The following is a 16503-nucleotide window of genomic DNA, read 5'->3' on the forward strand; positions in this document are numbered from 1 at the left end:
TACTCTGTCTGCTCTTTGTGTTAACCATTTACATCATCAGTACTCAGTTTATTGTCCTTCCCCACACTCATTTCACTTTCATCTCACCTCAATCATTTTCTCCTTTATCTGGTTGATTTTGATGAATGTGTTGTATACTGGAAAATGTAACCCTCCATGTCAGTCTTGTATACCCCAATATAGTTGATCCCATAACTGTGGTCATTGTGTGTATAAAACCGACCCTGAGACAACCATGCACTGGTGCTGAATGAAGACAGATACTGTTTGCATTGGTTGGCCCAAGCGCTGGTGATTGCTCTAATTATAACCAGTTCGGATAAACTACCTCAATCTCCTCGATTATAATTCACACACTTCACTCCACTAGATGGKAGTACTGACGTATGCAAAAATGCTGAACCTGCTGAATTTTTGGTGTATTCTTGACCGTGCTCCCGATGGTTAAATTGGTCCGCTAATACAGAACTAGTATATTTTCTTAATATATATTTTTAAATTCAGATTTTTCAGCACCRCTACTTCCCGTAGCTATGCTTTGTGCCTCTCATAATAGCTTTAGTGAGGATCTAGAATTGGAATGACATCATAAGAGGCACTCAGCAYAACTGACCTGTGTTCAGCTCACTAAATACCTCACCTCCTGACTGTCAATAACACTGTTGTACTTAGCACCATATCTCTTACACACCCTGACCTGGGTTCAGCTCGCTAAATACATCCCCTCCTGACTGTAAATAACACTGTTGTACTTGGCACCATATCTCCTCCACGCCCTGAACTGTGCATCCCGTCTGTATACGGTATCCTCTTCGCTTTGACTGCTCTTTTGACCCTTGATATATTTGTTTTTCAGTATCCAGGAAGAACGGGTTTCTTGTGGTCTGTGGGTGTATTCTCTGCTGCTTTGTGTTCTAAGGGACCCTTTGGCCCAGAGTTCCTAAACTTAGTGATCCAAGTAGTGATCCAAGTTTAGAGTAAACCCTAACACGCACACACGCAAACTCACACGCACACACTCTTTCTCACACGCACACACGCGCGAGCACACGCCTCGGGGCCTCCTCCTTGAAAGACATCTATTGCAGGATAAATCAATGTCAAAGTTTGCATAGCTGGCCATAATGGATGTTAAATTTMACTCTACGGGTTGGTTATGCAGGCMTCTTCTAACCTAACCTATCTAARCTTTCTARTACATATAATAATACCATTAAATTATATCTTTACATTAAAAACCAAAGTCTATCAGAATTCCAGTCATTCCAATAAATGTTATACCCCTGATCTTCAAGAATAGGACTTGGAAATATGGAAGTATAGATTAGCCTAATTGTTTTACCTGAGCTTGACCCCAAAACTAAGGACTTATTAGCCAGCCTTACTCTGTTGTTTATGATTTTGTTGTCATGGAGGACTGATTGGGCTCATTGAGTCGAGTTGAAAAATAAATGCTGCACTCATTGAATGGCATGCTTTGCCAAGTGTGTAAAGCTTTCATTAAGGCAAAGGGTGGCTACCTTGAAGAATCTAAAATATAACACTGTTTAACACTTTTTTGGTTACTACATGATTCCTTATGTGTTATTTCATAGTTTTGATGTCTTCAATATTATTCTACAATGTAGAAAACAGTCAAAATAAAAACCCTTGAATGAGTAGCTGTGTCCAAACTTTTGCTGGTACTGTATATATACTTATATGTCCAAAAGTAGATGTAGCAACTACATATTGCCCCTTTAAGTCTATCAAAAGTGTACAGGTATGAACATGTGTCCATTAGGCCTATGGATTTRATTAGGCCTAATCCGTTACTCAACAACCCTGGCCATGAGGCTGGAACCATGAGGCTAAAGGAGGGAGAGGGTAAGCCAAGGTGTCTAGATCAGAAACACTGGTTACCAAATAACTTTTTTTTTAACAAACAAAAGAGATAAAGATCAGTGYTCACACTTCTTTTACAAAATAAAAATATGTTTATTGCCTGTACAACTGTTTTACGCTAAATTCATTGTGACTCCTCATATCATGGTGTGCTACAGCAGTGTTTTCCAACCCTGATCCTCCAGTACCCCCAATTAGTACACAACTTGTTATTTTATTTTTAATCCCCTTTTTCTCCCCACTGTTGTGATTACGAGCTTGTCTCATCGCTGCAACTCCCCAATGGGCMCGGAAGAGGCGAATGTCGAGTCATGCGTCCCCCGAAACATGACCCGCCAAGACGCGCTTCTTAACAGCCGCTCGCTTAACCCGGAAGCCAGCTGCACCAATGTGTRGGATGAAACACCGTTCAACTGACGACCGAAGTCAAGCTGCAGGCGCCCGTCCCACTACAAGGAGGCACTAGAGCGCGATGAGAGCAGTACACATTTTTATTGTAACCCTGGACAAGCACACCTGATTCAACTTGTCAACTAATCATCAAGCCTCAATGAGTTGAATGGGGTGTGTTTGTCCAGGGCTACAATGAAAAAATGTGTTCTGTTGAGGGTATTCCAGGACCAGGGTTGGGAAATGCTGTGCRACAGCAAATACCACCATGGAAGTGAGCTCAATGAGAGTCCCTTGTGGAGAATGAACAAACTACAACTCTAAAGAGCTCATGCTGTACCATGATTATCCACCAGGTGTCCCTATATTGTCAGAGATGAACGATAATGTAAATCCGAGTACACTGATTCTGATCTGTGTCTAGTCCTCAGACAATCAACTGATGAACTGAGACGTGCAAATCACATGCAGAAAATGTTTGAACACCAAGACATGTCATCATATTATGATAAAACCTTCCCTCTGAAAACTGAAACAAGGTAAACAAATGTTTTAAGACATTCCCTCTCATGTTTGGAAGCATGCAGAGTTGAGTGATCCTGACTCTCCCTGAGGCAGCTTCCTTCAACAGTCGGAATTCCACTACATTTTGGAGGATGTAAAACGTTGGAAATCGGATCCTCCCTGGAAGTGTAAACGGCATATACAAAGAAACAACAAAACCAATCGCTCTCCACCTCGGTARGGTCTGCTGTGGAATGTTAAGGGCTAAAGAGTAAAAAGTCGTTGATGTTGAGACTTTCTTCCACTCCTGTGAGAAAAACATCAACCTGAGGGAATCCTTGTTCTCTCACTGTGATTCTCTCTCTTTCACAAACACACATGTTATCACAAGCACACTTACAACACACGCTTATCTTCACAAGCACACACCTACTGTAGCCTACACGTTTGCGCACTTGCACTCACACACGCACACAGGTGTGAGTGATGGCTGACTGAGAGGAGGGATAAACAAGGTTACACTACTAACCTGGGTTCTGTAAACCTTCGTACTATGCCTCACTTAAAGACTTACAGTAGGATGATAGACTATTGCCTTGGGCTCCCTCTTACTGTGTATGATTAGTCCATACAGCTCCAGGGAATTACTGTGAGGAAGCTGGAGCTTCAATAGGACTAAGCTGCTTCATTATGGGCTCAACTGATGTGTGGGGTCTCAGACAAAGCAATTACACTCGTTCCTTTCATGTTCTGTATATTTATCAGAAACACTGATGTAAGGTCTGTGCTACTGTATCCATTTGAATGGAATATATAACCGTAGGGATTGTGTCATTATAATGCCATAGGGAGATTCTCTACAAAACGGTCGATACAGTAATGAAACCAAAGGGAGAGTGAGATGTCCGAGGTGGTCTGTGAACCCTCAATGTTGTGGTCATAGTATAATCAAAACAAAGACAATTTATGTGATGGCTAAAATGAAAAGAAAAGTCATTTTAATGAAAGCAATCTTTTAATAACATTTAAACATTTTATACCTCCACTCAAACATGGCAGTACAAAATCACACATGTATACAGTAGTCAACTCCTCTCCTCCATTCAGCAGCACCTTTATCCAGTGATCTAGAGACCATCCCACATTTAAAAAACTATAGTATGCTATGGTATATATACTATAGTAATAAGTATAGTGTTTTTGCAGACTGTGTTTACTATAGTAATCTGTAGCATTTATAGCTAACTATAATATAAATACCATCGTAAAAAAAAGTGTAGTATATACTATAGTAATTAATGCAAGTGTTTTTGAAGATTGTAGTATTTACTGTTGTGTTTTTGCAGACTGTAGTATACTATAGTATTTACTGTAGTGTTTTTGCAGACATTACTGTAGTATTTACTGTAGTTTTATTATCTTTTACATAGAAGTGGAGGCTTTTTTCCTTCAGGAAACCTATTGGGGAAATACTAAAAGAGCAAATGTTCCATAACCTGTAGGTAGGTAGGACTGGGTTCTGAACGGATAGTTCAGAGCTTCTGATCTTTTCTATAACCTGTAGGGAACACAATTATGGGTGGCACAAATAGGGATATGGGGGAGGGTAATGGGCATGGTGTATGCCAATTAAATCCTGCAGTATTTACTATAGTTTAAAAAAAAAATGCTGACATTACTGTAGTATTTACTATAGTATTCTACTGCATACTACAGCACTCTATAGTAAGGACTACACATGATCGAGGGATACTACAGTGTGTAGTATATTATACTAGAGTTTACTACAGAATTATATAGTAAGTACTGTAGTATTCTATAGTAAACTGTAGTATTTCTTCATGTGAATGAAACACAGTACTGTTTGAAGTCTCAGACCATAGGACTATAGACAGTCTCACACACTTGCAAAGCGAACTGTCTTCATATACACCCGTCTCATGTTAAACTCTTCCCAATCCATCACACTGTTCCTTTTTCTASTGCAGTTCATGACATACAGAGTTTGAAGGCTTGGAGTGTTTCMCAAACACACACCTTGTGGCCAAGCCGTAGGTGGGTAGTGATAAAGGTGGTCCGAGGCGAGGCTGGACGAAGTGATCTGCTCTTCCGGGTTGGCTCACGCCTGGAGCAGCTGTCCTGTAAGSGCGGGGCTTCTGTCCCGGATCAGAGCACATGACATCTGGGCCACCTTCTCCACTGACCGCCCCCAAAGTGTAGCTTCCTGCAGCATCCACATACATTACAGAGAGACACTGTGAGGATCCTCAGTGCAAAGACACACAAAAAGAGATGGCGTTTGGATCGTCTGCATAATCTGATCCACAGACAGACATACTGTGCTGCTGCATATCCTGATCTATCAAACCAATCACAGTGGGGAGGATCTCCTTCYCACACGTTTGACTGTTCAAATACAATACACAGCCCTTTGAGCTTATTTAGAACAGACAAAAACAGTACAATCCACCAAGTATACCCATCGATATTCAGACACACACACACACACACACACACACAACCTGCTGGGATCACACCAGAAGCCTTGTGATTGACAGATACCGTGACTTACACAGAACGTCCCATGTCGAGTCCATTGTCTCTTAGGAGGATTCCTCCCTAGAAAAGCAGCCCTTCTCACATTCTCCGGTGTTGTAATGACTACCGCATGTCCATGAAATTGACCAAACACACATCTGAATTCTCCTAAATCAAATTTTGTTAAGAATTCCCATTTGCAGGGTGGGTGGGGAAATGATCGTTGCCCACATGTGATTCGATAGAGAGTTCAATCAACAGACGGAAGCAATTTGAAAAGGGAGAACTTCAAAATTAAACCTCTATGATTTTTTCGAAAGTGCGTTTCTGAATTACAGGTCCCGTTGCACTCGTAAGCCCAGGCGAGGGCATTCTTTACAGTTTACAGTGCATGATATTGGACAGATCTGCAGAAAACCACACGTTCAACTACAGACAGAATGTGTGTGTCTGATCTAACAGGCTAGGGTCCCACTGCTTTTAAAAGGCAGACTCTCTACTGTTGTGGTCATTTGCTTTCGTGATTCCTCTGTGCCTTGTGTGTTTTTTTCAGGCTGCCTGCGAATGCCTTTCGTAATCGTCTTTCACTCCCTTCTCCATTCCTGACATCAGTGAGTGACTCCCGGTTTGGGTTAGTAGTTGCTTGATGAGGCCTCAACGTTGGGATAAGTCTGGTTTCTGTCTTTCAGAGCCAGCAGTGTTTTAGAGAACTATGGTGCTGCCGCCCTGTTCCACCACTGATCTGAGATCTGAGGGGGATCTCTCGACATGTACTCTACTCTATTCAGCCTGGTCAATTTCACATTGGACCTCGCGGCTTTGAATATCATCCTAGTCACGAAGCATTGGAAACTGTGATGGAATGAGAATTCATTAAAGACTTACGTTCTCCGCGTTTGAATTTKTTTGAATGATTGTTAGAGCGACTACTCGTTTGTGAACCTATAGTGCTTAATCTAMTGCTACGGGGTCCATATTAGGACAGACTCAGAGTCACAAGGAATTAGTTTCTGCACTCATCTCCCAGTGGAATGACYTGTAATTGGATTGTTGTTTGATTGTGTAAAATTGTAATAGAAACATTTCTAATTCAGCCCCTCCTGGGTATTATTCAGATGAAACGTTATCAGTGACCAGACCTAAAAGACGTGTAGGGGTGCAGGGGAATGTACGTGGTGAGGTATGAGAGCGCTCAGAGCGGTGAGCGTGGAATCAGGCCTGACRGTGGTTAATGTGACTGAGCACTGGGATCCAGAACTCCTGGAGCAACTCCCTAATCAGAACCAGTGTTMGGGAGTCAGATGACAATCATTTTCCACACCAAAAGGGGATCCGAGGCTACAACTGCTGCTAGATGGATCAGCAATCATCTATTGATTAAAGCAACACAAAATSATAATGGAGTCAAAATATGGTAGCTTTGAGCAGGTTCCAGGAGTATTTCATTTCAGCTTTTCCTGTGTTCGRCTATTATGTTTTTCGATTTACATTTGGCCTTGGTTTTAAGAAARCAGAAAAGCGCAGGGAATGAAAAAAATGTCTTTCTTTAAGATATACCAAAGTCATTGTTATTTTATTTAAAGGGATACTTTGCGATTTTGMCAATTAAGCACTTTATCTACTTCCCCAGAGTCAGATTTAAATTTGTACCTTTATTTAACTAGGCAAGTCAGTTAAGAACAAATTCWAATTTACAATGACGGCKTAGGAACAGTGGGTTAACTGCCTTGTTCCGGGGCAGAACGACAGATMTTTGGTGGATGTACTCATGGACACCATTTTTATGTCTCTGCATTCAGTATGAAGGAAGTTGGAGACAATTTCGCGAGTGAATGCTAACTAGCGTTAGCGCAATGACTGGAGGTCTATGGTATCTACTAGCATGCTAGGAGTTTGCATCAAACTGCATGCAGATATAAAAATGGTATCCATGAGTTCATCTGACTCTGGGGAAGTAGATAAAGGGCTTCATTGCCAAAATCCTGAAGTATCCCTTTAATTACTTGTACTTGGCAATGCAGCCTGGTCTCATAGACTAGACGTAACATAGTAAACYTAATTTCGTTGGACTCAAATTAGTAAGATATGTTTGGTTTGGTATGGCTACATGCGACAGATGGTTACTTAAGGTAAAAACTAAAGTAGGGTGGTTGGTCTGGGAGGATGTGGTTGGTCTGGGAGGATGGGGGTGATATAACGCGAACGTCTAGCAACCCAAAGGTCGCGAGTTCAAATCTCATCACGGACAATTTTAGCTACTTAGCAACTAATTAGCATGTTAGCTAACCCTTCCCCTAATAATTTTAGCAAATTCTTCCCCTAACCTTAACCCTTTTAACCCTTCCCCTAACCCTTTAACCTAACTCCTAAACTTAACCCTAACCTATCTAAAGTTAGCCAGCTAGCTACAGTAGCCACCTAGTTAGAATTCATAACATATCATACATTTTGCAAATTCGTAACCTATTGTACGTTTAGCAAACTCGTAATGTATAATACGAATTGTAATTCGTAACATACCACACYAAATGGATGATGGACATCCACCAATTAATACATATGAAACATAACATACTAAATGGAGTGTCTTAGATTTACATACAGAATAATATGAAATGCTCTGAGACCAGGTTGGGCAATGAGGATGGGGGGTCAATACATCTGTGAGCAGTCAACAGAATATGGCAGCAAATGTACTCTTTCACCCCAACGTTGACTGGATATACCAAAATTACAGAAATACACGTTAGTTTGTCAGAGATTGGGAGCCAAAGCTTTGCGAGAAATCAAAGCATTCTAGGAAACCTGATTGCAACTCTTCCCCTTTATTTGCACCATAAGTAAATCACCAATACATTATTTTTTTTCCTCTCTCAAACTGTCTTCAATCTAATTCAGAAAAATAACTTATTGATAAAGGCCATGGCAATCAGTTCATCACACGGAATCGATTCCAGAATGTTCCATGTGTTTGAGACATTAGTGGACTATGAGGATGATAAATGTTAATTAGTCCATTATTTACCACCCAAGTGCATTGTCTAAGGGAAAGTCCYGGAAAGATTTAAGAGTATAGTGCCATGTCATGGGCTCATTTGAGACAGCTACAATCCCAGCCCTTCTAACCACCAAGCTAATGATCACTCCCCTTAACGAGGTCTGTTTGGTTATGAGCGCAGCATGACAAGTCTAACTGCTGGAAAATAAAAAAGAAAGGAATAAAAAAAGAGAGGAATCAAGAGAAAGCAACTGGAGATCCCCAAGGAGGATCAACGTTTAAAGCCCTGTCTAAGCCTTTGCARTGAATTTTTTCCACTCGGGAAATACATGCCTTTAAAATATGAATTATACTTCATAACAACGCATTATTAAATCAACTAGTCACTCTCTGGTACATGAGCAAGAATTGAGTCCCTTTGAAGTCACTACAGCTTTGAGCGGACACAACTGTCGCTGGCTGTTGCCAACTTGAGCAATCGGGGGAGAAGGYACTGGTCAGGGAGGTGACCAAGAACCCGATGGTCACTCTGACTAAGTTCCTCTGTGGAGATGGGAGAACCTTCCAGAAGGACAACCATCTCTGCAGCACTCCACCAATCAGGCCTTTATGGTAGAGTGGCCAGACGGAAGCCACTCCTCAGTAAAAGGCACGACAGGCCGCTTGGAGTTTGCCGAAAGGCCCCTAAAGGACTCTCAGATCATGAGAAAAAAAGATTCTCTGGTCTGATGAAACCAAGATTGAACTCTTTGGCCTGAATGCCAAGCGTCACGTCTGGAGGAAACCTGGCACCATCCCTAGGGTGAAGCATGGTGGTGGCAGCATCATGTTGTGGGGATGTTTTTCAGCAGTAGGGACTGGAAGACTAGTCAGGATCGAGGGAAAGATGAACAGAGCAAAGTACACAGAGATCCTTGATGAAAACCTGCTTAAGAGGACTCAGGACCTCAGATGGGTGAAGGTTCACCTTCCAACATGACAACAACCCTAAGCACACAGCCAAGACAATGCATGAGCGGCTTCGGGACAAGTTTCTGAATGTACTTGAGTGGCCAAGCAAGAGCCTGGACTTGTACCCGATCGAACATCTCTGGAGAGACCGGAAAATAGCTGTGCAGCGACGCTCCCCATCCAACCTGAGAGCTTGAGAGGATCTAAGGAGAAGAATGGGAGAAACTCCCCAAATACAGGTGTGCCAAGCTTGTAGCGTRATACCCAAGACTCGAGGCTGTAATCGCTGCCAAAGGTGCTTCAACAAAAGTACTGAGTAAAGGTTCTGGATACCTATTTAAATGTGATCRGTTTTTTAATTGTAATACTTTTTATTTWATTTTTTTACTYTTTTTTCTTTGTCCTTGTGGGGTATTCTGTGTCGACTGATGAGGACATTRTTTTATTTAATCCATTTTAGAAAAAGGCTGTAACGTTACAAAAAGTGAAGTGGTCTAAATACTTTCTGAATGCAGCGTATAACTGGTTGCAGATTGAAATGTAGGCCTATCCGATGACAGAAAGAGGAAACCGAGGCATAAATAATGGCAGCTCACTCAAATTACTCTGGATGGGCTTGCCAGACATGGCGGGTACCTCTCCTGACCCTAGCTCACCCACTAAACTTTTCTGTCATTGGCAGAGTCTCTGTCTGTTCAGTGCTCCCCTCTTCTCTTCTTTCCACTGCTGGCGCTCCAGGATCCATAAACCCCTCTCACTAATGAGGCCCTATCTGGCCCATTGTTACGAACACATGCACTCAAGACACACACGCACACTTAACAGGTAGTCCCTGTATKGTTATTTTCCACTCCCTGTATATAGCCATGTTATTTTTACTCGTAATTGTTATTCACTGTGTATTTATTCCTCGTGTCACTATTTCTATTCGGAAGGGCCTGTAAGTAAGCATTTCACTGTTAGTCTACACCTGTTGTTTACGAAGCATATGACGAATAACATTTGATTTGATTCACTTGCTGAGAAAGAGGGAATCTGAAACGAGGGCGGGGGGGGTTCATTTCTCCATGTCTCTAGCACCATCTAGTCTAGTCGGACCCAATAACATGTCCTCCAGGGCCGAGGTGGTTTTCCATTGGCTCTCAGTCTCACCATGTCTTCCAGAGGTTTAATATGGATGGGGAAAACAGTTGGTTGGGGTGCAACACCACACACAAAGAGGCCTCCAGTATCTGAGGCATAGAGGAGTGCTGAGACATGTGGAATAGAAAGACACCTGACCTGGAGTAGAAGTAAGTATTATAAAACAGGCCGTTTGGATTCTGGATGCTGATTGGCTGAAACAGTATACATGTAATGATTGCATTGTAATCGATGCTTGTCAAATGCCTGATCTAAATGTGTGTACCAATAAATACGTATACACACAGGTATAAATACGTATACACACAGGTATATTGCCCACCTGTGTTGTGGGACACAATGAAAAAAAGTCCCAACACATGTATCTGAGACCTAGTGCTCTCACAACAAGGGTAGGTCCATTTTTTGGGACATTTTATATTAAACTAGGAAATACGAAATTAACCCAAATGAGCTTGACAAATGCAGCATTAGACTAAAACCACAGAGCACTTTGATAACGGAATATAAATAGAATATATTTCACCAATATTACACATGGGGTAACCTCACTTTCCACTTTATCATGACAGTCTGCCATGGACTTTCACATAGAAAATCTCCCTGACAAAAGTRCATCACTTGTACATATTAGTGGGAAAAGTGTCACAAGTTATACATTATATGCCATATGTAACCCAAGAGCAGAGCATACAGTTATACTCATATAAAAGTTACTCCTCTACAYCAATCATCCACATCTCATATTTTAGTACCTAATACATGTTCTTTCRACYTGGATGTGTTCACTTAAAAGGGCYTCGACAAATTAACTTAGAATAGGTATCAAAAGTTAGTGACATACGGGATAAACACAAATGCTCTCTCGCGGACGCGGACACGGACACACACACACTAGCCTTGTTATTCCAAACTGAAACCACACGTTTACAGAATGGAACTACAAATCATTACAGAGTCTATTTTTACATACTGTTTAAGAGGAGGATTTTGACAGGAGTAAAACTATATGTCTTTGAAAGAGGAGAAAGCATCAGCAGACCACACAATAAGCAATCCTTTGCGTACTAGCTAACTTTACTTTTAAAATGCCACAGATGGGATCAACCTTTCCATCATGGAAGCAGAGCTGTGTATAGCAGTCCACCGCCACACATGAAGGGGCTCTTTGAAGCTTTGGGTTTTAGCAATTAGGAGTTTTAACAGTGACAATTTGCACGCCTCTGTCATTTTGAGATCTCAAGCCTTGAGGACTAGCTACCGAGGGCTCCCACTTCAGTTCCCTTCATGGATTGCCAGTGGAGCTGGAGTCCTCAGTAACAACAGCTCATGGAAAAGCTTTCAGTAGCGCCGGGCCAAGTGCCCTGGAAAGAGTTGTTAGAATCACACTACCCAGCYAAGAAATCGTCCAAAACGGCCTGTTGAGACATACTGTATGACAAAATGTTTGGGACGCATTGTAATTTTCTTCTATGCTTGTTGTACCGTTACCCACGAGGGCAGTATCAGTTTCTGTGGGCAGTTTCAAACTCTTCCATGAGCAGATCCGCCTTGCTAAAAACGCTGAACATTTGCTTCTTGTTCATTATCATCTAAAATAGTAGGCTAAAACAAGAAAAAGTTGTATAAGAAGCTCTCCCCAAATGACCTATGAGGTGAGTCCCGTTGGTACAATAGGACTTGGGGGGGGGGGGGGGGGACACCTATTCCCTTTGGTTTAAAAGGATTGTGTTTCATCCTCCTGACAGCATGTCCTTTTCTTGGTATTGAGTACCCACCACCCCCCTCCCCTCTAATTCTATGGGAAGGCGGTAGCTAGGGGCTAAACAGACAGGGGGGGATAGCAGGTCTGGTTAATGTCTGGTTCAGAGACTTGATATGAGCCCAAACCTAACACCCAAGATTTTGAGTAACTTCATCCAAAGTACAGCCTACAAGGCTACTGCTTGGGCCATGCTAAATTAGGAGGACCCAACTCAACAGTTAAACCATTGACTTGGGATTAGTGATTCAGGCCAAAGGGTCTGGAAGTGAGGAAATGTGACAGGCCGCTGGTCAATGATTTTAGGGTGAGGCGTTGGACGTGGCAAGTTGCCAGAATGTCTGTATTTGGGATGACCTTGTCCCTCCCATTCTGCTGCACTTCATTTGAAAAGGACACGTATTATATGAGAATTCTTAAGTGCGTAGAWGTTTATCCTCCACCACTTGTGTGGAACTTTTGTGAGTCTCCTCAGACTTTCTAGCCAAGGAAAACCGCACCTGCATTGATACATAGCTGCTTCTTAGACCCCACTGACACAACAATTGCRGTTGCACAAACTGCTCACAGTACAGCGAGAAAACTCACTTTGAAACGGGGTTTCCAAAATATTCTGACAACTACGGTATGTATAGACTTCCCTTTGACTAACCAAACAACAAACCCAGTCAAAATGGGACACAGAGCATTTCAGCAAAGAAAATAAAAGGAAGTCTGTGTTTCCATAGGGTCTTTTCAGAATGAATGCTGTGTTATTTCAACAAGCTCGAGTGAGTGATGACTTGAATTTGGCCCACCGGCAGACATACCTCTAAACAGTAACCAGGACAATGAATCTTCAGTTAGAGGCATGAYGACATGGGGAGGATGTATGCACTGGGAAATACCAACCTCCACCCACCCACACAAACACCCACCCACCCACATACACAGACACACACACACACGCCTCATTTGGTTATGATAGTAGAAAGTCCCCATATGACAGATAAACATGACACGGGCTGTATCGTAGGACATCTTAGGTCAAATACAGGTACTGGTATTTTGCTCACTGACACCCCAGACATCCCAGACATGACACACCCTGGACTTAAACCCAGTACATCCTGGTCACGGCTTAGCGCCCTCACTTCCACTCRAAACACGGAGGTAGAATTTAATCGCAGACATATCTCCCATAAGCCAGGCATACAAACACCGGTGCAACAATGTGTTTCTATACTTCTGTCAAAACAACCGCATCTCACAGACTAAACAACGAGGGGATATGCAGGCRGTGCGGCCTACCAGACGATGAGTGTGAGACTGAGTGGGCAGGCAATGGGCCGTGCAATTGATATCAAAACACTTCACTAAAAATACCAATAGGTGGCTGAGACAGACGCATCACTGATTTCAATCAAATCTAAACGTTTGGAATTGGATTCTATTATCATCACCTTCAAAGCTACAGTATCTGTAGGTAATGATGTTCTAACATTSTAATCACATTCAAGGTTTACTGTGAGGATTTTCCACAGCCCAAAAAACACACAATACCATATCACAGTGAGGTCTTGCCCCCAATGTAGACACAAGCACACATCTGAAAGGTGAACACTTCTCAAAGAAGCCTTATAAAGGAGCCTGTAAAGCAAAAGTGTAATCCTTCCAGTGACATCTCTCTCACACAACATTATAAAGACGTGTTAACTCTATCCGCCAATACTGTGGGTGGTCAATACGGTGGGTGGTCAATACTGTGGGTGGTCAATACTGTGGGTGGTCACAGCGCACAAAGCTAGTGGTAAAGTAAATTCACATATGAATACACTTTGGCGTTCTTTGCCTGAGTATATGTTTACAAACTAATTTAGAGAGACCTGGAATGTATTAATCCACTATAAAAGAACATGTCCTTTTGTTTGTAATAGTTCCCGTAGTTGGAATGCCGTTTCCCCGATTGGGACATCTAAGTCAAGTCCTATCACTGAGAAAACCCATTGCTGGTCTTTTTAAAAATCGACCAAATCAAAGCTGAGTAAACAGTGCTTTTGGTATGTCTAAGTCCTGCCTAGCCAAACTCCTGCGGTTGAGTTTCACACATACCAACACACATCTGGCGCACTCTGGGCACAAAAGATCAAGCTTGATATCCTGCAAGTCTCCTGGGTCCACATCTTCCCAAGGCCCTATGGGCCCTGGTGGACTATATCGAGAGAAAGAGTGTCATTTGAGACTCACCCAGGGGGTTTCTTATCTTGGTTTCCACAGGGATCCACCATAACAGTTACAGACGTCATTATGAGAAAACAAACGAGAACTAATTAGACTTATGACAGGGGAAAATACTGTGTGGATGAGCGGCTGCATATTGGAACATAAATCTGATGCTAACCATTAGAAGATCTACAGAAGATTGGCCAAATCTGTCAGCGCTGTCGGATATGTTATTGGAGTGACGCAAAACAGCTTTCACATTGGGGTTGAGTTTTTGCAAGCACTTGATTCACTTTATCTATGGTTCGTCCCAGCCGTGCACTTTTCCTATGCAGTGCCTCAAATTATACAGTACACTTTTTCCAAACCCTGGTACAAGACAGATTTCAAATCAACAGAGCGAACTAACCACATGTATTTGAATTACTGTTTTAATTACAGTTTACCTTATTCCTTGCATTCTCACCGTGTCAGTGTAGGTCCTTTTCTAACAAAGGTAAAATAGTGCTTACATTTGTCCTGTTTCACTGCATGTACATTCACTGCAAGTAGGTAACATGTACCAGTGTGGGGTTTGAAATGGAAATGTGTTTTTTACARATCCCAACTCCTCCTGAGACACCCTCGTAGAGTGGGGTCACGGCCAGGGTTCAGCCATTATTCACGGCGACCCTGGAGCAATTAGGGTATTAAGCAATTAAGTGCCTTGTTCAAGGACAGATCGAGAGATTTTTCACCTTATCGGATCGAGGACTCAAACTAGCAACCTTTCGGTTACTGGCCCAAATCTCCAACCGCTAGGCTACCTGCCGCCCATATGAAAGTACTTTTGAAGGGTGTTACTCAAGGTCTAACATATCTTAGTTAACACAAATACACGTGGCATCTTAGCCCAGGAGAATATTTGAGCTGTGGTTGAGAGTGATTGGGAGCGTGCCCGAAACCACAGTGGCGGTGGTCGTCCTTGCTCTCCCATGATCCCCTGTGACCTTGGTGAGGGTGCACGTCCAGGTAAGACTATGAGAAGGGTGTACAGTTTCGCCTGCCTGCCATTCGGATGGTGGACCAAAACAGGGAAGAGAATAGACCTATAAAGCCTTCCCTTTTTCTTTCTCTCGCTTTTCTCTTTATTCTTCTCTTCTTTTCCAGAGGCTAATCTCTTCTCAGGTTTAAGGTATTCCTGGTCTGGGATCTTTGAGGAGAAGGAAACGCGGGGCGGGTAAACATCAGGGCTCTCACTGAGGGGATTAGAGCACCCATATATCACTGTGACAACCCTCTTTTCATGCGGTGACAGTTTGCCAGGACCCTGCGCTGTGGGGGATCCGGTGACACTTCCTATCGCCGCGGCAGCCATTGATAGGGGATACGATCAGTTTTCACACCGTCAGATCGGTTTACTGCACTAGAGCGTCTCCCAACTCTCACCACCGACAACTTCAGCCAACGGCTTAAATGGTCTGAGTGTTCAGTGTTCACACATCATGGCACACATGTCAGGTGTGCATCTTTGGTCAGGTAGAATAACACCATCGCAACAGGTCTGTGGAGMGGCTTTGATCACAGATCTTTCCACAAAGGCGGCAGTTCATTGTCCGTGACTCCATTTGTTCAGCTTGGGAGAAATCTTTACCTTAGGTAAACATAGGAATGGTTCTGCCACGCTGCGTTCCAGCTGTGGGTGTTGCCTTGAATAACATGAAACCACAGTCATGGCTCCTTTAAGTAGATCAACTTTGGGTCCAAAAATACATTTTCTGAAGGCTAATGAGTTGGGGATGAAGAAATTCATAATTTTTATACACTTAAAATGGCACGCATTTATTAATCTTTAAAGCTAAAATACTACTAAAATTGCCATTAATATGTGCAAAAGTGTACTTGTGGCAATCCATTCTACTGTAGATAAATATAACTCAACACCAGACATTCAGTTCTCCATTATCCTGTACTGACTTCAGGGTGTGTCTTGTATTCCCCCAGTATGATACATAACAGAAGCATTTCAATTATCTCCATTATTGTTCTTCTCTATCCCTACTTACTGTGGTTGAGAACAACCATTKATTTAACACCAAAAGTGAAAACATTTAGGGAGGAACAAGACCTGTATGCTGTTAAACAGGTCATT

At 42.4% G+C, this 16503-nt stretch overlaps 1 protein-coding gene across 2 annotated transcripts in view; it reads right to left on the reverse strand.

Annotated features, from left to right (window-relative positions):
* Positions 1-3774: 3774 nt before the first annotated feature.
* The window catches only part of LOC111965154 (D-ribitol-5-phosphate cytidylyltransferase), a 36015-nt gene continuing 23286 nt past the window's right edge, over positions 3775-16503 (reverse strand). For both annotated transcript variants that reach the window (XM_070444017.1, XM_023989176.2), the window contains exon 10: positions 3775-5002. In XM_070444017.1, the coding sequence (XP_070300118.1) occupies positions 4898-5002 (105 nt within the window). In that variant the 3' untranslated portion in view covers positions 3775-4897. The remainder of the gene's footprint in view (positions 5003-16503) is intronic.

This window comes from Salvelinus sp. IW2-2015, linkage group LG6.1, assembly GCF_002910315.2.
Source record: "Salvelinus sp. IW2-2015 linkage group LG6.1, ASM291031v2, whole genome shotgun sequence".
NCBI lineage: Eukaryota > Metazoa > Chordata > Actinopteri > Salmoniformes > Salmonidae > Salvelinus > Salvelinus sp. IW2-2015.